A 25,263-nucleotide genomic window follows, 5' to 3' on the forward strand; every position below is an offset into this window, starting at 1 on the left:
ATCAATATTTTCTGAGAAGAAATCTAGATGCAAGTGCAGGAAGTGTACTTCTAAGGACATATGACCCAAATTTTTATAAGGTGTTGTAAGATCGTTGACAATATCGTAGTAATTTTCCACCTTTTGATTTCCCAAAAAACTCTGAGTAACATTTTTGAATGCTTGCCAAGCTGCTTTCTCTAGTGGATTCAGTTGTTTCCCAAACTTTTCATCATGCATTAGTGATCGTATTTGTGGACCCACAAATATTTCTTCTTTAATTTTGCCATCTTCAAATCTTCTGTTTTAGGTTAGGTTAGGAAACTTCTGTTTTAAGTACATGAACACTCCTGGTTTCATTGTCCATGGCCTTGACGAAATTCTTCATTAATCCTAGTTTAGGATTAATGGAGGTAGATACACATTTTTAGGATTACACAGTGAGTCATGTTTCACATTTATTTGTTCAGGTATGAGTGATAACACGTTTAGGCCATTCTTTTCTAATGAAATGGTTTTTCTATCCCTACTATCCCATTCACACAAAAAACAGTACTTTGTGTAACCAAGCTGCAGACCAAGAATAAGTGCAGTTAGTTACCTTCAAATCACCACAAGTATTACATTCGTACACTATATTGAAGTTTTTCCAATATAAATTTGAAGTTTTCATATGTTTCTTTCACACTAGCAGAGTGAGTGACAGGTATTGATGGGAATTTATTGCCATTATGCGTGAATAAGCACCGTTCTGTTCAGTTATGTTCGTTGCAAAGCGTCTCCATACGAGAAGAAATGTCATTGCAAAACACTAAGCCATTTTCTTTAGATAAGTAGTCTTTAAATTCAGAATTACGTACATATCTTTAAGTATTAAGTGCATATCTTTGTATTCTTTTGAAGAAGATTCCATCCTTTTAGCCGGGAAACAAACATTTCAGACTATTTTTTTGGATATCTTTAAATCTTGTATGAGATGATTAAGATTTTCTTGAGTCAGTAAATGTGGCTCAGATAAACTGTCTTATTCAAAAATTGTGTCACCAGAATCTGTTTCTTTTTCTTCCTTACTTCCACCAGACTCTGAGCTCTTCATCCAATGTCACATGTTCTGGAGGCTTTGGAATGGGTTTAGGCAGATATTGAATCGCACCTTTACTTTTTTTTTAACATCGTTACTCCTGTGTTCATAAAGTATTTAAACCTCAATAAATGTTGAGTTCTGTATTTAAATTTTTTTTACTGTAATTTTCTTTTCAGTGATGAGATTAAATTCTCTGAATTCAGTATGCTACATGCCAATTCTGCATTTAGTTATCACTAAAATTAAGTTGCTTATCTTTGGTAACCAATATGTTAATTGTTTTCTTTGCATCTGTATGTAGCTTCATGTTTTTTCCTGTAGTTCTTTAGGCATAATGAAACCATCACATTTGTGAGCCTTTAACTTGCATTGGGAGACAATTTTTACCATTTTCTTTATTCTAATTTTCATTGCTTTAATTTCATGTATTGCATTGAGATTTTTTAATCAGTATTTTTTCCCAATTGCTCAATATCACAATGTGAATTTAGAAGGCTTAATGTTGTTTCTTTAATACCTGAGGAAAGAAATTCTTTCAACATGTTTCTGATAACATTGCATCGAGACCCCGTAGGTTTACTTTTAATACTGCTAACTTCTCTGCCGAACCTTTCACCTTCAATGTAAAATGTAATTATTTTCATAAACTGAAGAAATTTTTCCAAAATTATGGTTTAATGCTTTTAATGTGGAAAATCTATTTTGTTCTAAGTCAGTCGTTTCGTGCCACTTTGGCCTAATACCGTGATTCAGTGTTATTTTGGGGTCTTATCGATTGTATCACGCCTAGTTCTTGCATTTTTTAACCAACTGACTTTATTTCACTGTATCTTACATTGTATATGTACTGGATATTACAATTTTTTTTTACATTGTTATTATTAGTTGGTTATACATAATGTTATGCTGATATTACAATTTTTTGGCCATCAGAATAAAATTGGTATAATAATTGTTAACTAAAATAATTACCTATAAGTAATAAATTAAAATTTTTATAGTTAAAAATTTTAAAATCTTTAGTATGTATATATGTACTAACAATTTTAGAGTTTTAACTACATGCAGTACTTTGTATTTAACTATATTTCTAACTATAGTATTATTTAAAATATGTGTATTATAATTATTTTATTTATAATTATGTGTATTTTATAAAAAACTGGTCTTCTGATGGAGTTAAAGCTCTGAAAGCTTCGAGAGATAGGTGGGTGTTCTTACACTTTATTGAGATGTATCTGGTGGACTGAAGTATTTATTTGTTGTTGAAGCAACAAACAGATATATATGTTTATATATATATATATATATATATATATATATATATATATATATATATATATATATATATATATACATTATACATGCACACCTACGACAACAGTTTGTTAGATTATTTAATCCTGGTCTTAAGAGTAAAAGTAGGCTGAAAAAGTATTCTTTCTATTAAATAAGCTAAGGTCTGTAGCTTTCTACTGATCATTGCAAATGGCCAAATATTTGACATTCAATCATGGCACTGACTTGAGTAAGTATTTAGTCTGGGAGGTGTTGTTAACTTCAAATGCAGGAGGGGAAGCATCACTGAGATTATTTTATAGAAGCACATTTACAGAGACATCTTATAATAATAGAGTAATTGAGGAGTTTTTCAAAACTTAATGGGGATTCATCAGTAGGCAAAGTCAAGATTATTATGTTGAACAGTAGAGCAAGTTTGCATCTATTAGCTAATGTATAATTTTGCTAACAAAACTTAACAATGCATTGCAATTTTTTTTTTTTTTTTTTTTTTTTTTAAATTAACATGTCTGTTTTGTTTGTTTTTTGAGTATTTGTAATTCTAGTTTTAAAATATCCCACCAGGTTTTGGCACATTCTTACTTCCTTTGAACAGAACGCATTACAGAAATGTTATGTTGGTAATGATGCGCGCCAACACCTGCTACTTGAGCTGTGTAGAGGTTATTAGCACATCATGTATTATTCATTAGTTTGAGTGTTGGTAGGTGCATGTATTTAACTGAATAAAGCATAAGTAAAAATGAATAAGATATTTTTTTAATGTGGCATTACCATCTGTAGTGTCCAGTATAAACTGTGGTGGCAAATAAAAGGTAGACAGGTGGTAGAAAAGCATAAAAAGTACTGCAACAGTGATCCTAATCTCACATTTCTTAAAAAATAAAGCATGACTGTGTAACCATGATAGTAAGTCGTTTAATTTTAATAAAGTGATGTATTGAGATATATTAATAAATCGGAATCAGATTTATGCAGCAGATGGTAAGATTAATTAAGATAAAATGTTACTTAAGTATATTTCTACCAGTGATCCTAAGAGAAAAAGATCAAAATTTGGTACAAACTTAAGACAGTTTCATTAATTTACTTTTTCAAAACTAAAATGCTGGAAATGATAACAATTTGTAAAAAGTTTTTTCTTTTGCTTTGGGTGTATGAGCTTCCAGAACACTTAATGTTGGTAAAGTTATCAATTTAGGTCATGTTCCTAATGAAAACCCGTAATAGAAAGTTAAAAAAATTTGAACCTAAAAAAAGTTTTAAACAATTTGCCTGCTTGTGAAACTCACTATAATAGAAATTAAAATAAAAGAATATTTATTTATCTTCAATTTGAATGTTGCTAAATTATATAAAATGTACAACACCAATCACAGTGAAGATATATTCCTTATAGAAGTTATATTCCTGTTTTTTTTATAAATTATTTACCACTGAATTTAATAATCCAGCATCTGACACATGCTCTTTTTGTGTCTGTTTAAAAAATGAACTTATGTTAATAAAAAAAAAAAGGTACTAACGAAACCATTTTGAATCTAACAAGAACCAAATTAAGAATTCATAAATTGCCTAACAGTGTTTTTTACGACTCTGAAGGAAACACAAAATAATGTTAGCTTCGCTTCTTTTGCTTTTATCTACAGCAAGTTCATTCTTTGCCTAAAACAAACAGCCAAGAGGCCTTTTATAGTTAGCAAATGTAATTTTATTCATTTGGTTGTGTAGACCTAGGTTCTAGGAATCCAGCATTTTATAACAAATGCATTGGTATAAACCACTGAAAGCCAATCAAGCAGAGGAATCAAGAGATAGGGTCAGCTTTCCTAGAGCATTTATGATCACTTAAATTAAAGTTGATTCTGTTTTGTGATGGCTGCGCAGGACAAAATCAGAATGCGCATGTTGTACATACATTGTTTCACTGGTTGATAACAGAATTCCCAGAGATCATTAAACGAATTCAAGTGACTTTCCCAATTTGTGGCTACTCTTCCTTCCTGCTGCTCAATGTTTTGGAAGAGTTGAAATATGATTAAGAAAACAAGTTGAAATAAAATTCACAGATGAATATGTAAAATTTTATAAAGAAGTTGGTAAAATTAAAGAGCTAGGGAAGGAATGGATGGTTTACAATATAAAATATCTTGAAAATATGTATGCTAAAGTAAAAGGTATCAGTGAAAAAAAATAAATCATTTTTTCAAAACATACTGTATTTTACTAGCAGTTAAAAACTGTTAGTAACTGCAGTGTCTAATAGAACAGTTAGAAACTGCTAGTAAAACACAGTATTTTACCAGTTATAAATTTTCATCAGCTGCTGAACTTCAAAATTGTAGCTCTATAGTTAAAAAAATTAAAAAGAAGGGAGTGTGGTTTTGCTTCAGTGCATTATAAAACGAAAAAAGAAAGATATCTGGAATTTGCTAATTAAATATTTTCGCAAATACTGACTGGGATTCTATTCCAAGACTTTGGTATAAAGAATTAATTTTTGATGATGTGGTTGCGGTAAATGAGTCTACTGATGAAGTTACTGCGACTGTCTCGCAGACAATTGCTGTCTTCATGTGTAAATAATTTTTATTGATTATGTTATAATATTAAAAAGTATCTATTAAAATTTAATAATTTAAATTCTATCATTAAAGGTCAATTAGATTGTTCAACTATTTTTTTTTTTCAAAAGTTAACATCTCCAGCAGTTGTTTTATTAATTTCTGTGCCATTTCAAGTGTTATTTAAGTGAATTTTTGAGTACAGAATTAGTGAATAACATTTTCAATCAAAAAAAAGGAAAAATGTATTAAGGCTGTTAAGCTTTGGATTTTTTGTGTCCACTGAAAAATTACAATTGCTGAAGTTAAGTATTTAAAAAAAAAAAGCTCCTCAATTATAGAAGAAGAGTGAAACCCCATATTTGGTAGCAGATATGGTATATTAATCAAAACAGAATGACACAATTGTTTGCACATTTGCTGTTAATGACAGAACTATATGTTGCGTCTACTTATTATTACAAGTGTGTTAACTGCTGAACTTTATGCTATCAATAAGGCTTTGAATATAATTAACCCAAGATACTGACTGCCCTACTCTTATTTGTAGTGCACCTAAGCTTTAGAGGATTTATGTTCTAGGCATTCTGTCCTCACCGAAATCTATAATTCAATCACCGAGTTGAACACACAAGTGAGTTTCTGCTGGATCCCTAGCCACATGGGAATTTGGGTAATAAACGAGCAGATTCTGCTGCTAGACGCATAGTCAACCATCCTTCACCATTTGTGTTAACTACTTCTGACCTTATTAATTGTGTAAAACACACTCTGTGAGCAAAGTGGCAAGGTGACTGGACTGCTACAGTGGATAATAAACTCTTGACACATCAAAGAGTTGCCATGGGACTCTTCATGCAGAAACGTTTACAGAGAGTAAGTAGTCTTCTGCTAATTGCTGTTAGGACATATGAGAACTACTCATGGGTATCTGATGTCAGCAGAAGATGCACTACTATGTATATGATGCGGCTGCTGCTTGACTGTGCACCACATCCTTGTGAATATCATATGTTATGCAGTCTCACATCGTAAATTTAAATTACCAAAAAATAGGCAATGATAAAAATGTATTATATAGAATACATAGAATTTAATATTGTGTTTGCTTTTCATATAATTTGTACATTTTTTATGTTAGTTCTTTGTTATGTTATGTTATCTGAGAAGAAGCCCTTTACACTCCTCTCAGACTTCATTAAATTTTTTTAAATAAACATATTTTATTTTAAGTTTACAACTTTGAAATTAGTTTTAAGTGATAGTTTAGTTGTGATATTAGTTGCAAGTTTTTGTTTAACTTTTAATCTAGTTTTAGTTGTTTGTTTTTTATTATATGTTTATTCCAGGTGATAATTTGAAAGCATTTTTCATCCCCCTCAAAAAAAAATTATGTGCTTGTTCCATCTTCTACCAAGCTTCTAATTGGATAGAATTCTTTATCTTTACATCAAATCCTGCACACAAATTCCAATATTGTTTTGAAAATATATCACAGTAGCTTTGAGTGGTTTAGTTTAAACAGATGAAGAACTGTATGGTAACAATTCTGGTTGATTGTGGAAACATTATGTTAACAACGTTATAAAACATTCTTAAAACTTAATATTATCCACACCCTATAAGATTAGACTGCTTTTATGTAAATTAACATATTGTATCGGCTTACAGGAAAGGGTCTTATTTTGGTTCTGTTGTCATTTTTATATATTGCCAAAGCATTTGAAAATTCTTCCTGCCAATTTATTTTATGGATTTTATTTTACGGCAAGAATATTACTTGACAAATTTTTAAATTATGCTTTAAAAAAAATTATTTTCTGCATTCTATTCAACATGTATATATAGTTAAGTGCTCAAAATAATTTTTAATATCCCTTTCTGAATTTTGAATTATTTTGTAGATCTTTATATTTATATATTTACCTTATATTATTACATGTGTTCATATTTAAATAATTAATATGGAATTAATCATATCTATTTTTTATGAAGTAATTTATGGTTTTATATTTATAATTTAACTTATGACATGATCTGTACACAGTACGTCTGAAAAATTCCCGAACTAAATTAAATAAAAATACAGATTTAAAGATAAACGAATTTACTCATCACCCCTCTACATCAGAACCCTTCTATAGTTATAAACTCGTTGCAGCTCCGGTAGAGCCCGTCAAACGCTCTGGAGAAGTCACGTTGTGGGATTGCCTTCCACTGCTCGGTGCAATCCCTTTGGTTAGCCGAAATGTCATCGAAAAAGCGGTCTTTCATCTTCAACGTGAGTTTTAGGAACAAAAAATAGTCTGCTGGAGCCTAGTCGGGTGAATAAGGCGGTTGTGATAAAACGGTGATTTGATTTGCGACGTAATACTTTTTTAAAATTTGTAATAACATTACGTAAAAACTGTTGACATGTGTGTCGAGGCATTGTCGTGCAAGAGAGTCCAACTGCCCGGATCTCGGTACTCGGGGCGGATTCGATGAATGCCACCCATCAGGCGTTTTATTACTTCCAAATAAAATTTAGAATTCCCGGCTTTATCAGTTGCGTGTGCAATTTCGTCGTGAACAGCTGTTGACGGCCTGCCGCTTCGTTCATCGTCATTCAACAACCTCTACAGTCTTTAAACCACTTCCACCACGTATATGTTGTATGAGATGCAGCTTCATCATAGAATAAGTTTCAACAAAAGATTTTTGAAGTCTTTAACACAAAATTTTATCGCGCTTCTGTGTTCATGTAGCAAACTCTCACAAGGTCACATGAACACAACGTACGATTATAAGTCAAGAATGGAGTGACGAAACGTGATTACATTTAATACACACACTCGTCAGACATCGTACTACATAGTTCCTTGGTTGTCCGAGAGATGGTGCTAATTGTATCGACTACAGAAATTTAGTTCTGGAACTTTTCACACATACTGTGTTTAATGTATTATGTTGAGAACAGAATAAAATATTGATGATTTAACCTTGGACAGTAGTAAAGTTGAGTAATATTGGCTAATGATTGTTTTTGATTGTATAGAATCGCGCAAAGATTACATCTTCCAGTTACCGAAATATACATAATGACTTTTAACTGAAGAACTAGAACTGAGAACTAAGAACTTTTAACTGGCAACTTAGAGGAAAAATGAGATTTACTTTATTTTTTTATCAACCATTTTATTTATAATAGTGTGGTCTTCATTTATGCATCTTATCATTGTTGTGGGTTCCGTAATTCAATTCATGTCTTGGCATTTATACTTGCACTTTATTAAATTCCACCCAAAAATTAAGTCCTTAATTTTTTTTTGTGAAAATAGCTAGTTAGACAATTTTCTGTTATTTGCATTTATTGGTTATCAGATAGTGTTTTAGTCAGTATGGAATGTATATCTTTTTTACTATGTTATATTACTGGATTAAAATTTTTTCTGACTAATTTTTATTTTATTTTTAGAAACAGGAAATGCAGATCCGACATATAATTCTAAACTTTCTCAAGCCATAGATGTTGCAAGGGTTAATCATGTGCCATCTGCTACAATCCAGAGTTTCATTAACCAAGCAAAGGTAAATTATTCTGCAATTTATTTTCCTTTACCTAAATTACATACACTTTATTATTAGAACTAAAGAATTTACAAATACAGAAACTAACAATTAATGTGATTGTTAGTTTCTGTATTCTTCAGTTTTTTTATGTCCCACATAATTGAGGTTGTAAGAATTGATAGGTGTGTAACTGCAAGGAAAAAATACACTTTGTTACAAGATTTTCTGAAACTCTACATTATTAAAAATCAAATTTATTTTCCATTGTAAATTGAATAAAATTTGTATCCTTTGCAAGACTGTTATTGTACGTATCATATTTAAATAGCCAACAAAATTTGGAAAATAAAAACATTAAAATGAACTTGTTTTGTATTCTAGGTGGTGTGCATTTTAAAATTTTTCCCTTCTAAAATTAATCAGAGATTAGAGTAACTATACTAGAACAACTTATAAATTTACAGTAGTAGGATAAATCTGTGTAAAAATTAAGAAGGCACAATTTTTTTAGGAAAAATCTTTTTTTATTTTTCACCCTTTCAGTTTAATACACTTAGTTCAATGATGTGCAAGTTTTCAGTCATATTATTTCTTTTAATAATTCATAAGTTTTTTTTTTTTGTATTTGAAAGTATAATTTATACATGTATTTAAGTAGAAAGTTGTTTCAGTGATAACTTCATCATTTCCCGAAAATCTTTCCACCAAGATATTTTTTCATAATTGGAAATGGGTAATAGTCTAAAGATGCTAAGATTGGCAAGTAGAGAGGATGCAGAAGAATTTTGTAGTATAACTGCATTCATTAATTTTCCTGTTGCAATCACTGAAGACTGAACTGGTGATTTGTCTTTTTGAATAAGTCTTCTTTTTAATTGAATATGGTATTTTTCTTTATTTCCTCTTCCAGACAACCAAGTTTCCCAACTGCATCCCATTGTTTTGACTGGTAAGTGTTGTCTAATCAGTATCATGTTGATCTTTTAAATTAACTATTAATTTTTAACAGTTTGGGACTGTTTGAGGAAATTTTCCCAAGTTGTGCTTAGATGTTTACTAGTTTACACTTTTGATCAAATATAAACTAACATGGCACCCATCTTGCCAACATTTTTTGCACATGTAAATATTCATATAAAATATGATGCACCCATTCTTTGAATTGCCTATTACCTTAGAAATCTCACGCATTTTATCAAGAGTTTTTTTTTTTAAGTATTCTCTGCTGTTGTAACCTTAACAGGCAGTCTGGAATATTCAGTGTTGTTTGTGCTCATATAATTATTGCTAAAATAAAATAAAATAACCAAACCACTTATAAGCTGCTCTAATCAATGGAGCTGAATCATTACAATATTTATCCAGCTTAACTTTAGTTTCCTGTATAGTTTTACCTTTCAAAAAGTATTGTTTCATCAATGTACAAAATTACCTTTCATCCATTTTTCACAAATCATAGTACTTGACTGACTCAAATGTGTTCACAGAATTATGAATATGTCTTAATTCTTTTATAAAGAAAGATTTTGAGGGCCAAGAAAATTAATTTGATTATAGAATACATTTTCTCCAAAGATAAGAATATATTTTTTATATAGATTCAAATTTAGAATGCAACTTAGTAATGTTTGATATAAGGCACTAAATTACAAATAAAAAACTGTGCAAATCTGACAAAAGGTTATTGGAATAGCCAGCTTGAGTCTACAGTGATAGTCAAAGAATGTGTTGTCAGTAATTATTTACTTCTCATAGAGATATAATGTAAGCTAATAAAATAAATGTTGTTGAATGTTATGTTATGTTAAGTGACGAAAAGAAACCTTGTAGAGATCTACCATCTTGATGCCATGTCAAACATGTGATGAATTTGTTGTTTTATGTTTAGAAGTCCATACTTATACATAAACATAGTAACTTTGTTTAATAATAGTGATACAACTATGGGAAAGGTAATAATTAAATAATATCAGTAAAAAAATAAAATAACAGTCTTTAATTGATAAATATTTAAGTACTCATTAAAGACTGCAAAGAATATTCAGGTTTATCTGATTATGTTTGAAAAGTCTACAGAGTAATATTTTTTCTGTAAAAGGGAATTTTTTAATTTAATTTTGAATAAATTGGTTGGATGATCTTTTTTTATATAAGATAATTTATTAAAAAATAGAAACTGAAGCATAAAATCCATTCTTGTAGACAGAAATAGATTAATGTAGATATGTAGAATCTTAATCACTTAGTTGCTGGATTATGTATTAAGTTAATTTAGCAGTAGAGATATGAGTAGGTAGAAAACTAGAGAAAGATAAAATTTGGAAATATATGATTGGTGGAGATTGTGGTGGTAAATATGTTGAGGTTTAAAAGATTAGTGAAGAACAGAAAAGAATGAACGCAATCAACTGACTAATGACTCAAAAAAAATTGCTTGTTATACAAATGCAAAAATTGCAGATGAGTGATTAACTACCTGGTCACTGGATTGGACAAAGAATGAACTTTTGGATTGACATCTAGGTCACTAGATTTTGTAACATGTGATGTTTTTATGGGGGTTATTTGATAGAACATTGTACATCTAAAATCTAAATACTAACGTGTACTAAAAATTAGGAAAAAATTCTTAAGTCCCAAGCATTTTTAAAGGCATGCTTTTATATTATTTGAAAAGTGTTGCTATTGATGGCGCAAATCAAAGACATAAATTTCTTCCTAGGACAGACTATATTTTCTATATTTAGCAGCAATAGTTTTCACTACTTCACCAATCTCAAAATATATTTATGCATTTTGTAACTGTATTCCTCATTGTTATTAAATTCTTTTGTGATTAACAAGCTTTTGTGTAGTGTATAGTTTGTAAATTATTTATACATAAGTAAAAATTGTAAGAAAGTATAAAACTTAATGAATTTTATAATTTAGCAATGAATGTGATATATTTTTTAGTATTAGTGTTATTTAATGAGTTAGTTCAGAGTACATATTATGGGTGCAGTGTGAATGCATGAACTTGAATTGGAATTTTATTAGTCACTGTAGAAGTGAAGTCAGGTGCTAAGTACCATCAGAATTAGTGCATGATTTATGGACAATCGCCACCATTTTTTTAAAACACAAAAAAGAATTTTGAGAATTTTTTGAATGTGCTAATACTAATATATAGTATTTCTTAAATTGTTGTTTTCTCCAACCAGTTTTCCAGCTTCTGCCAGGTCTGAGTGTGTGTATATAGGCAAATACAATCGCCACTACTGGCTTGCCAGGCCTGATGTAGCTGCATACATAGTATACTGTAAGTGTAAATGTTCTGGTGAACATGTTATCTGGATCAGACTCAGGTGACTATTACTGAGTCGTGTAGTTAATTGAAATCTAACTACCAAAGAACACCAGTATCTGCAGTCTAGCATTCAAATCTGTATAAAAGCAACTGCCTTTACAAGGACTTGAACCTTACAACTCTGGACTTAGAAAATCAGCTGATTTTGTGATGATGTGTTCAACCACTAGATCAACCTGACAGGCTTATTTTTTGAATAAATAAATAATTGTTAAAAAACCATTTAGAAGTTATCTTTGTCTGGGGTACACTAAACTGAATGATTACTTTAAATGGATGTAAAATCTGCAGTACATAATACTCGACTATTCTTTTTATTGGGAAACTACCTATGTTCCACATTTTCTTTACAAATTGCTGTTGATCTGACAAGGTCACAAACTCAATTTAGTTTGTTTTTATGGCACTTTATCATTAAGATACAAGTATGATTTGAGAGACTGATTTTTTTATATTGAATGCAGGAGCATTTACCTGTTTATATTCTTCAGTCGATTGATGTTTGGTAAGTGTTTTTGTCAACAGAATTATAAGTTTGCTCTATTTTTTTTTTTTTTTTTTTTTAATTAATATAGGTTTAACCTTGAAAAACAATATTTTATTATGCATATACTATTGAGTTGTGAATGGTTTTTTATGCATCAAAAAGTTAGTAAACAGTATGTGTAATGTATCTCAAAATACATTGGTGGTTAATCTTATTGGTTGGTTGATTGATTGATTGATAGCTGTAACTAGAGTTTTCCTCATTTGTGTGTGCTTCTGTTCAAAACTTTGCCTTTTTGATTGACTATTACACTCTGTTTTCATTGTAGGTAATAATGCAAGTTAAAATATTCATTACTAATAGTGTGTGTGCTTGTTAAAAATCTGGAGCTTCTTGGATTCTTTATGTCAGTATTTTAGGGACCATAAGAAGACCAGTGAATCGTCAGAATACTTACAGTGTAAAAAAATTATTATTTTTTAACCTGTTGCTTGTAAAATATTTTCTTATCATTTCAACACACTAAGCACTCCTACCATCTTAACAAGCAAAATTTACTTTTTTTTATCAACCAGTTGTGGGCATCTTTACTTACTGAAATTGAAAGAAGGCTATTACTTTAATATTGTGGCTATAATCAGAAAGATCACACATTTGTTTAACAATGCAAATTTCTTTTTTTTATTATTGTGTACTGCAGTTTTTATATTAATTATATTATTATTTGTTTTAGAACTCTTCAGATAAGTCAAAAGTATTATGGATTGATCTTAAAGGACCGAGAGGGTGTTTTGTTATTATCCAAACACTTACATCTAATCCAAAACGAACAAAGGATTTAATTACTAATATTATTAAAAAACATAGGTAAACAAAATCTCATTTTATTTTCTTAAATATTGTTATTTATTAGTCATATTTCTCATGCATCTGACTTTCAGCTCTATACAACAGCATTCAAGAAGGACTAAGCCTATAAAAAAGGAATTACCTAATTTAAATTTGGTTTCCACCAAATTGTGAACTAACGCCCTTATGCAGTGATACACTGTTCCTAACACTTTGCTCGCTGTTGAAATGCTCTGCAAAACTCCTGTTCTTTAGGCATGTTATTCTGCAACTCTTCCGGGGCCCATGATCAAAACCTTTAGCTTAAAATAGAGAAAAGCTTAAAGAGTTGAAAACCTTTAGCTTAAAATAGGAAGATCCCTTAGCTAAAGTAATAGGAAGAGGTTGCCAAGGGGTGAAATCTGGAAGAATGTGGGGAGTGATAGCCATGTTCCAGCCTAAAAACTTGTGTGTTCTGTGAGCTACAAGGATGGAAAAGTTATGATGCAACACACTTGCTCTTACTTCAAAGTTGTCATTTGTGCTGAATGTCCTTGTTATAATATAACTCAGAATTGTTATTCTAACTCTTGAGGAGAAATTCATGATGCATCACCCAGCAAATATTGCAGAAATGATCAGCATGATCTTGACTGTACTCCTGACCTGCCTTACCTTCTTCATTTTTGGAGATCATGACTCTTCCACTGCATTGATTATAGTTAGTTTTAATTATAGTTTAAAAATTGAATTTCAGATTTACTGGTAGTTGCTGTAGAGTATTTCATTTGAAGTATAAGGCATCAGTTAGCATCCTTAAGATTAATATGCAGCTTAGTAATGATAAATTGGTGAGAGCAGCACATCATGGATTGTAAATCTCTTTGTTAAATGCTCTATACTATTTTGATGATTATCATCAACAAAGAATTTAGAAAGTGATTTAAAAATATGTATAGTCCAGTGTTTGATGGTAAAAATATAGAATTCTTTCAGAAAATTAGAAAAAAATTCTTTTAGAGAATTAGAGAAAATTCAGAATTCTTTCAGACAACATTAGTTTTCATGAAAATTTGTAATTAAGCTTATACAACCCTCTGCTTCAAAAGTTATATGTTTTTTGTTTATATTCAAAAGTTATATGTTTATGTTCTTTTTGTTTTTTGGGCGTGAAAACTACTACCCTTGTTAAAAAAAATTCAAAAATCAAATTTAAATGTTTCATAGATTTAAATATGTAGAATAAACATTCTTTTATGTTGTGGAATATAAGTTATGATGTTACTACATTTTAACCCTTAGCAATCACCCCTTATGATGAAATTTAAAAAAATTAAATAGTTTTCAACAGTTTGAAATGTTTTAATGATGCATTTATAATGAATTAAAATCCCTTTACTGTTTATATTATAATTTATGATTTGTTGCAATGTTTCAACCCTTAATAACCACTCCTTATGAAAAAAAATTGTTAAAATTGTAGATATAAATGTTTTTTAGCTCAAAATCATTTAAATGTGTAGAATAAGCATTCTTCCATATTCTGAAACATAACTTATAATGTGTAACATTGCAACCCTTAGATCCACCCTAATGACAAAAAAAAATTTAGTTTTCAACAGCTAAATGTTTCAATGGTGCATTTATAATGAATTATAAACTTTTTACAGTTGTTAATGTAGTTTATCATTTATTGCAACATCCCAAACCGTGTATTCATAAATGCTCTGAAGCTGTCAAGAATCTAAAAATTTATATGCTCTGAAAATTCCACCAAAAAAATGCGATTAGTTTTTCAACAATAACTTCCTTAATTTTTAAGCTATCCAATCGCTCAAAAAAATTATTTTGCAGGTAATTTCAAGGGCTACAAGGCATGTAGTGTTAAGATTCCTTGAGCCCTTAATTTTTGAAATTTTTTATTTTAAAGGGCTTGGGGAAGATGGTCCTCACACTCAAATGGAAACTTCTAACAGTGATATCTCAATCAATTTTATTCTACAGAAATAAAAAAAAATTTCATAAAAAAAATAATAATAAATTTTTGTATTCTAGCATTTTTTGAATTATTTTGAAAAAAAGAAAATTTTTTAAGGCATTTCAAAACATTTTTCAAATTTGAATCAACTTTTTTCTCAAATCTAGGCATTCCAAACCATTCAAACTTGTAGAACATATTGTTAGTACTTAAATAAATTGTAAAAGGATTACACTCAATTCCAATTCTTGTAGAAAAGTCATTTGTTTCATTGCTGTTTTTTTTTCTGAAAAAAGGAAGACTACTATTTTATTTTCATGTTAGTTTTCATGCTAATTATTTATACCAAAGCTAATTTTTAAGGTCTTTTAAGTACTTTGAAAAATATCCTATAAGTTTTCCTCAAAAAAGTTTCCATTTTTCTATTATTTAACATTGAAAGGTTCGACTTCAGTTTTTCAAAACGTTACCGTCAACGAGGCATAAATCAGTTTGTTTTGCATCTATAGAAATAAAAAAACTCAATCTCTTAATTATTTTATAAGCTTTGTTTTTTCTAATAATAATTTTTTCAATAAAACATAGATTTTTGAGTTATTTGTGAAAAATCGTTGAATGGTTGGATAAAAAAAATCAACATTTTCAATCACAAATAACTCAAAAAATATTGACTCTACAAAAAATTTTCATAGAACTTTTTTGCTTAGAATTTATTCCTCCTTCAATTTCTGCAGTTATTTTGAATGTAATAATTTCCACCCCCAAGAAGGGGTGGCATCCACTCCCAGGCTAAAAGCACATATCAGCTCTATATAACTTTTGTTTCTTGAGTTATTCCCTACTTACTGACCAAATTTCACATCTGTTGGTTTTGTTCAAAAGAATTCTGAGCGAAAAACTGTCAAACACTTGACCAGTAGGAAAACCATCACATACATAGTGTAAATAGGATACATATAACCTATAAACAGTATTTAAATATTTGCAGTTAATGACCGTGCCTTTCATTGTTTACTTATGAGACAGCTATTAAAAATAGGCTTATTTGAAAAATAAAAAAGACATTCATTATCATAACAGGAAATGAAACACTAGATTTGTGAAATTCTGTAGAACTATAATAAACTCAATTACTGATGACTCAGTTAACAGCGGTGAAAATCATCAGTGATTGTCGGAAAAATTAAGAAGCTAAAAAATGATGTTACATTATTTAACAACGAAATATGAATGTTAAGCATACACTTTTGTATCACAGGTATGTAAAGCATAATTTTCTCTTATTGGAGATCACTAATGATTCCAGGAAATTTAGCAGTAGATTATTATACATAAAAAACTTAGAGTTTACTATGTACTTTTCCAAAATTTGTTTGAAACACTTTCAGTGATCTGCTAAAATCCTTGAACTGGAAAATTATTGTTTTTGTCAAATTTTTACTGCCTAATAGTTCATACATTTTTGTTGATTATGATAATTGAAATGAATATTATAATGAAACTTGGTCAGCTAGCATCTTTGAAATCTCTGGTATCTTTCATATGAGCAAAGGATAGATCAAGATCATTCCTTGTATGAAAGTATATCACTGATCAAAGTTACTATAAAAATATAGAGAAGTATTGTGATTTTAAAACATCCTGTAAAGACTTCACAGTGAAGGATGTAATCTATGAAGTCTGCCTTGGGAAAACTCTAGGTGATCATATTGCTGAGGTCTTTGAAAATAATTTTTATGTTATCTACAAGGACAATGAGAATTGGGTTTTGCAATGGAAGAAATAATTTCTTTAACTTGCTTAGCTGAATAAGAGAAGTCATTGCTCTTAGAAAAAGTATATGTGTAAAATATTATATTGATGATACAGATAAAATAGAGCATGGCTTTGAATTTTTGTATTTAGAAATTACAGTTAGAGCAAAAGGTGCAGAAACTGTAATGGAGAATGGAATACTAATTGTAACTTTATCTATAACCTATTCCATGGCTCTTATGTTGACATTATGCTGAACTATCTAAAATGTCCTGTGAGTGATTCACTGCTGTCTGATAAGCTACTTTTATGAACATTTTGTCACAATTCAAAACTAATTCTTATGAATTAAAAAAAACTGCTACCAATTTACAATTCACCTATACAGTTAAATGTTTTATTAAGAATAAAAAACACTATTTTATTATGCCCTATCACTGTCAAAAATTCACACGTGCAGGAGTTTTTTCATCATCAAAATTGTAGTTTCTTGTTCTTTATACCTTTCAAATATACATCTATTCATATGTCATAGTATTTAATCTCATCTGTTTTGTTTCTATAGGGGGGATTTTGTTTTCTATAAAATGTTAATTTTTTAGAAGTTTACTAAATTAAATTTTTCAGATAGATGGGCTTAAGATAAGTACACAAAATAGTAAATCTGTTTTCAGATTTTGAAAATTCCATGCAGCTTAGAATAAAGTGAGAAAAATAAAATTGCTGACATTGCATTTCCACACCCAAAATAACAGTAACTTACTTACTTGTTTAGAGTAATAAAATCAGTTCAGAATATGATTTCTCACTTCTCCAACTCCTTTATAGCCCCCTTCAGTGGAGATGTAACTTTACAGTTGGATCATTTCACTTCGTGTTGGGCATTCTGATGGTTTTTTTTTGCAAAAAAGTGTATAAAAAAATGTATCACCTCACTTTATAAGAATAGGGAACCAGCAAAAGAAAAGACCCTCATGTTAACAGATAGGTAAATTGAAAGGATATTGAGCCCATACGTAGGGTCAAGAATCGGTTTAATTCATTGTAAATAATTATTAAATTCTTTAGTAAATATTATTTATTCATTATTATGTTCAGTATCATTAGAAATTTCTACCATCACATTTTGCTGATCTAATTAATGGTACTCGGTTTGAATAGTGTTACTCCAGATAATAGGACTTGACTTTGTCACAATAATTTCCTAGAAAATCAGAAATCATTTTTAAATTGTAGTGCTGGTAGGGAAGGTTTGCAGCTCTGTGGTCACTATGCAATTTAAGGAAGGAAGTAAATATTACGTACTTTTTAGGAAGGTGCCCAGTACTCTGAGATAAAAAATTACTACCAATTTATAATTCACCTACACAGTTAAATGTTTTATTGAAGAAAACACTATTATACCCTATTCCTCTCAAAAAATCACATGAGCAGGAATTTTTTCATCATCAAAATTACAGTTTCTTGTTTTTTAAACCTTTCAAATATATGAGTGCCTACATTAGAAGCCAGAGTCTTGGAGGTCCAGCAGATTGTTGAATTATTGTAAATCGGAATTGGAAGGGAGTGATTGTGTTTTTAGAATGGTATGGGCGTACAAAGGATAATTAATATGGGAATATAAGACATGGAAAATTCATGTATTTGTGTGAATTATGTTTGTGTTTATGCATGTGCATGTATGTACACCTGTGATACAGGTGCAGTGGATATAGATGTGTGTGACGTAGGTGTATTTATAAAGATGCAATTCCAGCTGGTACGGAGAAAGTTTTAGATTTGTTTTACTAGATTGTAAATCATACAGGAACACAAATTATATTAACAGTAGATATTAATACAAGTGTTTGGGTTATTTAATTTATAATTACACATTTACATAATTTTTTTTGATTATAGTAAAGCCATTCATTATCTATAAGCATGTGTGTGTTTATAATATGAAATTACCTATCCATGAATTTTTTTTAGAGTTGTTTATTAATTTAATTCTATTACCTGTTTATTTAATAGTAAAAATTTGATTTATTTTTTGTTTGTTATACTAACTGCTGCTCTGAATATTGTTATTGGCTCTATAACTATTCTCTAATCAGGTGAAGTCTCATCTACCATTAATGCTAAAGTGATACTGCATTCAAATTAAAAATTAATTTTATTTATGTAATTTTGAAACAGGCTTCCTTGTTAGCAATTAATAAAAGTCAACTTTTATTTCAGTTCCAGCAGACAGCCAGTGGGGTTATGTCTGTAAAATTTTGTTTATTTAACAACATTATTTTTGTATTGATGAATAAGCAAATTTTTTTTAGGGACATCGACTACTGCGGTCATTACCCCTTTCCATATCAAAAAAATAAAAAAATAAAAAAATATTTTTCTCCCCTGTGACACTAGTGACGTAGTCAGAAGACTAGTCTTGTCGATGCAGATCATCTAAGTGTACTCGTCATGGGATATAAAACCCCAAAAGAAACAAAAATGGCAAGGGTGTAAAGGGTCCTTGGCATTTAAAAACACTTAAAACACACAAACCATTTCCAACAAAATGTTATCAAAATTTTCAAATGCTGCAATAATGTCACACAAATATTTAACCTTTGCAGGGCAGCAATGTTTTATGGTTGTGGGCAGAAGACATTTTAAAAAAAAAAGTTCATGCAAAAACTATTTAAAGTAACTTAAAACATGCATGCATTCATGCATAAAAACAACATATAACTTGTGTTTTTGCTGAATTCTGACACTAATCTGGTTAAGGAACACTATTTAATTATCTCATGAGACAAAACTTACGTGAAAACGGCACAAGTCCCACTGAGCACACTACAATTTGCAAACTATGGGTGATGATTTTGGTTATGTTTTACATTGAGTTCTTTTCATATAAAAGATACTGAATAATAATAGTAACGATAGTAATATAATAACAATAGCAATTTTGAAGAAGTAGTGACCTAGGCAGGGAATAATATAATATGGTTTTATTATAATAATTTAATTATTTGTATTCATTTCTTTCTGAGTTTTTGTCTTGAACATTTTGCTTGAATTCAAACGAAGCAAGCTGAAAATGAAGTTTTGGAAGGAACAGTTTGTAAACAAATTACTTAAAAACGAGCAAAAAATATGAAAAAATAATGCATGCATTTTGTTACATACGCACAGTCATTGAACTCATCTGATAACTGAAGTAAAATAGTTGCCAATCACATTGTATCAGGAATTTCCACTTCAAAATGATTGAAAGAACATCTCCTGCCATCTCTTTAAATTTGTGTGTAACTATGTCAAGACAAATAGCCGGTGACATTCAGAGATTCATATATGGGTTTCCACTCTCCAGCGTAAGTACAGGTAGCCCATACATGGGTATTCGCCCGCGAAGGGTTAAAAAAAATATTTTCATTAAAAAGTTTTTAAAAGCTCATAGTCATACCATCTCATATTCTTTATTACTATCGCGTAGGTTTACCCTTAGCCCATCCTTTTTTGCATCTTTTTTCCATCTTCCTAAAGGCCTCGATGTCAAATTTCAAGGTATCTGAGGCCTCAGAAATGGAATCATTTGAACTATCGCAGTAAACCATAGAGGATCCTTTGCTACTGGCTCTGATGGTGCAGTCAATAGTGCATCGGAGTCGAGACTCGATCCACTCCCCCCTTAAGCTTGTGGGGGATGCTGAAGTGCTCACCCTCTCATTTAGAGGCCTCCAAACTTTCAGAGGTTTCATTGTCAGTTGTTCAAAGTCTTCTTTCTGCAGTAACTTTACTTCAGGCTTCTCAATTTCCTCTGTAGGAATTTTCTGTATTTCAACTTTTACCATCTGTGCATTTTGTTGAGATTTCTTCGGCAATGTAGCTACTGTTTGTTTTACCTTTTGATTGGTTGAAGACTCATTCCTACGTTGTGTTACAGTCTTGTGATTTGGAGACATCTTGTTTCTTTTGCGTTAGTTTAGGACTACCTTTTCTAGATAGTTGACGCTTCAATTTTTCATTAATGATGTGTTCATCCATACTAGCCAGAGCTAGTGCCAATTTCGAGGCTATATCTTCTGGATTACAGGGAACTGCAGCAACCTGTGCATAAGATGCAGTCGTTGGTGTTTTGCCAAGTACAATTTTTCTAGCTTTGTAGTAGCTGACTTTTTGTACTGTCTTGACCTCTTCAACAGCTACCTCTTGCATGTATATTGGGACAATTCCATGATCTTGCTGAATGGTGCCCACACAACCAACATAGACAGACAGATCCCTGCACAGGCCATCAGGGTGCAACAGCTCACCAAGCACACAGATCTGCTCCTTAGTACATCCTGCTGCTGTGTGTCTGGATCTCTGACATTCAAAACACCACAATGGAGACTAGACAAATAGACAACCTCTAATACATGGAATTCAGCCCTCATCCTTTTTTAGACACTTCAGTAAAATGCCAATATATGGGATACGAAGGGTGTAACCTCTTTATTGCCATTTTTACTGCCTGATTATGAAGTTGCTTGACGATCTCCTCCATGCAGTCCAGCAGATCTCTGCACACAACTACTCCCTTTTAGGCGCCTAAAGGTCCATGTGTTGAGACATTGATGTTTGTGACTCCTAACTTCATCACCTTCGAAAGTTGCAACAACTGTGAATCGTCTATTGCTACAACCAACAGCCCAACACTAGTTGTTCCTGTCTCCCGCACAGTCACCCCTGCAACCTCTGTGATACAGCGGGCCATTACAAAAGGACCCATCCTTGAGAAACCACCCTTCCTCCTCTTGATCACCAAACACTCCGAAATTGATTGGACACTGGTCGGTCAAAACTAAGCTTGATCCTTTCCTTCCTGGGCTCCACGCTCCTCCCCACACACCTCCCTTGCCTTGTCTCCTGAACAAGGGCTCCCACATGGACAGCCTGCCACAGACGTTGTAGAAGTAGAATTATCCATAGCTACAGAATTGTTAGTCAACACATTTTTTTTTTTTTTTGGGGCATCAAAGTACTATGGACATTAGTCCTTTTCCACATCAAAAAAATAAAATATTTCTTTCCCTAGCAACATAGTTGGTTGACTGTTTTCTCAAAACACCATCTAAAAATAGACTGTCAAAAGGTTCTTAAAACTACAAAAAAAAGAAACACAAAATGACAAGGATGTACTCAACCTTGCTACTTAAAAACATAAATCATTTCTAATGAAATGTGAAAACTATCAAATATGTTTTACAATTACACAAAAAATTAAACACAAGATGATAAGGGTGTTAAGGGCCTTTACCTCTTAAATAACTTACAAACTACTTCTAACAAAATTTTTCAGAATATCTTCAATGTCAAGCAAAAATTAAAGTGCACATCTTTTCATTAAAATTTGTCAAAAAGAAAAACATATAAGAATTAGCTTCTTCTTATATCCTATCCCCTAGGCTTTTCCCTTACGTCATCTTTTTTTGCTTTTTTCCATCTTCCTAAAGGCCTCGATATCAAATTAAAGTATCTGAGGCCTCGGAGATGGAATCATCTAATTTTCCACAGTAAAGCACAGAGGATGCTTGGTTACTGGCTTAGATGCTCTAGTCAGTAATGCATCAGTCAACACTCTATGCACTTCCTGCTAATGCTTGTAGGGCACCTGAAATCCTCGGTTTCTCACATAAAAGCCTCTGTGCTTTTGGAGGTTCCATTTTTGTTTATTTTAAATCCTTTTTTCCAATATTTTTATTTCTATTTTTTCTGTTCCCTGCAAGGGGATTTTTGCAATTTTCACTTTGGCTTCAGGCTTCTTGTCTATTCTACTTTCATTGTCTTTCACCTTGGGATTGGTTGAAGATTCATCCTCAAAGGAAACGAACTCTTTTGTTTAACGGCTGCTATTTTCTTCTCCTATTTTGGATTGTTGTTTTTGGTTAGACAATTTCCAAGTTTGTTGTTCACAAAATGTTCAACTGTACTTGCTTTTGCCAGTGCTAGTTCCACAATCATGTCCTTTGGTTTGAAAGAAATTGCAGGAGTTGACGCAGCCTGTGCATACATTACCTTTACTGATCTATTTTTAATGATATTCTTTGCTTTTAAGTAGCTCACTTTTTGATATGTCTTAAGTTCTTGCATTGCTACCTCCTCTTTATTCATGGACAGTTTCTCAATCTTGCCGATTGATTCCCATGACAGTTGATGCAGACAGGTGGATCTCTGCTTGGGTCATCAGGATACAATGGTTCACCACAAACACAGATGTGCTTCCTTGTGCAACATGCCACTGTATCTCCAAACCTGTGACATCCAAAGCATCACAATGATGTCAGGATGAATGAATCGACATCTAGTCTATGAAAAATGACCTTTATCTTTTCCAGACATTTCAGTCTGTTAAATTTCAAAACATGCGATGTGGAGGGTAAAACTTCTCCGTTACATCGGATGTTCAATCATCGATATGCTATAACTCCTTGGGGTCAGTATGGATGTTCATTCAGTTCCTTGATAATAGCCTCTTTGGTGTAGTTCAGCAAGTTCCTGCAAACAATTATCCCCTTCAAGGTATTTAGATCCTGTGTGATAAAACTTAAGTGCTTAGCAGACAATCTTCTTCGCCTTCATCAGCCATGATGATTGTAAATTGTTGACAATTTCAACAATCAAACCTACTGCAGTCTTCCTTACATCCTTTACAATTCTCCAGCAGCTTCTGTGATGCCTCGGGCTATCATGAAAGGACTTATCTTGCTGAAATTTCCTTCACGCCTCTTGATAACCAAATATTTTGGTAACACTATATTACCTTTCAGTTGAAATTTGGTTCAGTCAGTCTTCTCAGTGTTCAAGTGAGGAAGAGTGCTGACACACTCTTCCTCATCTTCGCCTGCAAAAACAAAGGCTCTCCAAGACAAGTGTTTTTATACGGACCTTCTGCCACAGATGTTGTTGATTCCATAACCTATAATTATGGCAATCAATATATTGCAAGATGTGAGCAGAAAGAGGTTGGGCATGTCCCAGATTATTGATCCTGTCTGGATTCACACAGTCAGCCTCCTCCCACGGATTTAACCCAGCCCAGTGAGTCAGGTACTGCCTGACCCACGACACAGACATCCCAGGACTCACACGTAGCAGTAAGAGCTCAGATCCCTTTACCCATCAGTCAGTCCCTGCCAGGGGCCAAAGTGACTGACTCACTTTGACAGGGCAAGCTCACAGCAGCCGACCCTCAAACCTGCTCCACAACCAGAAAGGGAAATGAGCATTCTCCATCCACACTCTGTCCAGCGTCGGCAAAACCAGATCATGAACATGCCTCCCACCATAGTTATACTCAGTGAAACCAAGAAGCACAACCTCAGACAACTCAGGACTGCCAATCCCACACTCCACAGAAAGCTCCTGAGCAAGACCATTGCCCCATTGGCAACATAAGTGAGGGTACCGAAGTACCATGTACTTTAAAGTACCACATCGTTGTCCACCTTGAGCGTGTTATTATAATTTTTGTCTTTATTATCACAGACTCATATGAGTCCAGTGAGGGGGTTTACAAAAAAAACCTGTAGGTGCCAGCTGGTGGGAACCATCCTCATTCGTCCTCCAGCATGCAACCAGTGCATTTGGTGGGACGACCACCAGTACCTCCCTTTCTGGGTCCATTTATCCACAGATTAACCACTCATTGCGCAAACACACATACACACACACATTCTAATAAATACATTCATACTTCAACACACAAGGACGGTCACAAAGAAAAATAAATAACAGTAAAATTATATAACAAGTACCAAATAATCAATAACAATAACAAGGTTTATACGTAATGCTATAATGTGATACACAGTTTACGAAAATTTGAACCCAAATACTCGTATCCAGTTTTCCTAATCTAGCACTCTTCTCAGGATGTGTGCCATACCATTGAGAGCTGTGTTTTGTATATCTTCTATTCTCAGTTTGCCTAGTATTTTCTGTAGGTCTACCTCTCTCTTTTTTCCTGTTTAGCCTCTGATAACTACCGTTTAGATAATTCTTCAGAGGATGAATGAGGATGATATGTATGAGTGTAAATGAAGTGTAGTCTTGTACATTCTCAGTTCGACTATTCCTGAGATGTGTGGTTAATTGAAACCCAACCACCAAAGAACACCGGTATTCACGATCTAGTATTCAAATCTGTGTAAAAATAACTGGCTTTACTAGGACTTGAACGCTGTAACTCTCGACTTTCCAAATCAGCTGATTTGGGAAGACGCGTTAACCACTAGACCAACCCGATGGGATTCTGTAGGTCTACCTGGTGGTCCTTAGGGATTACTCCAAGGGTTCCAAAAATTATCGGCATTATCTGGGTCTTCACAGCCACATCCAACTAACCTCGATCTTTAGATCTTGATACTT

General features: G+C 31.9%; 1 protein-coding gene across 1 annotated transcript in view; it reads left to right on the plus strand.

Annotated features, from left to right (window-relative positions):
* Positions 1-25,263, plus strand: part of LOC142318935 (translational activator of cytochrome c oxidase 1) — a 49,362-nt gene that overhangs the window by 14,218 nt on the left and 9,881 nt on the right. Inside the window, exons 2-3 of the mRNA XM_075355617.1 lie at positions 8,387-8,499; positions 13,051-13,184. Of these exons, the coding sequence (XP_075211732.1) occupies positions 8,387-8,499; positions 13,051-13,184 (247 nt within the window). The remainder of the gene's footprint in view (positions 1-8,386; positions 8,500-13,050; positions 13,185-25,263) is intronic.

This window comes from Lycorma delicatula, chromosome 1 (genome assembly GCF_047948215.1).
Source record: "Lycorma delicatula isolate Av1 chromosome 1, ASM4794821v1, whole genome shotgun sequence".
Taxonomy (NCBI): Eukaryota; Metazoa; Arthropoda; class Insecta; order Hemiptera; family Fulgoridae; genus Lycorma; species Lycorma delicatula.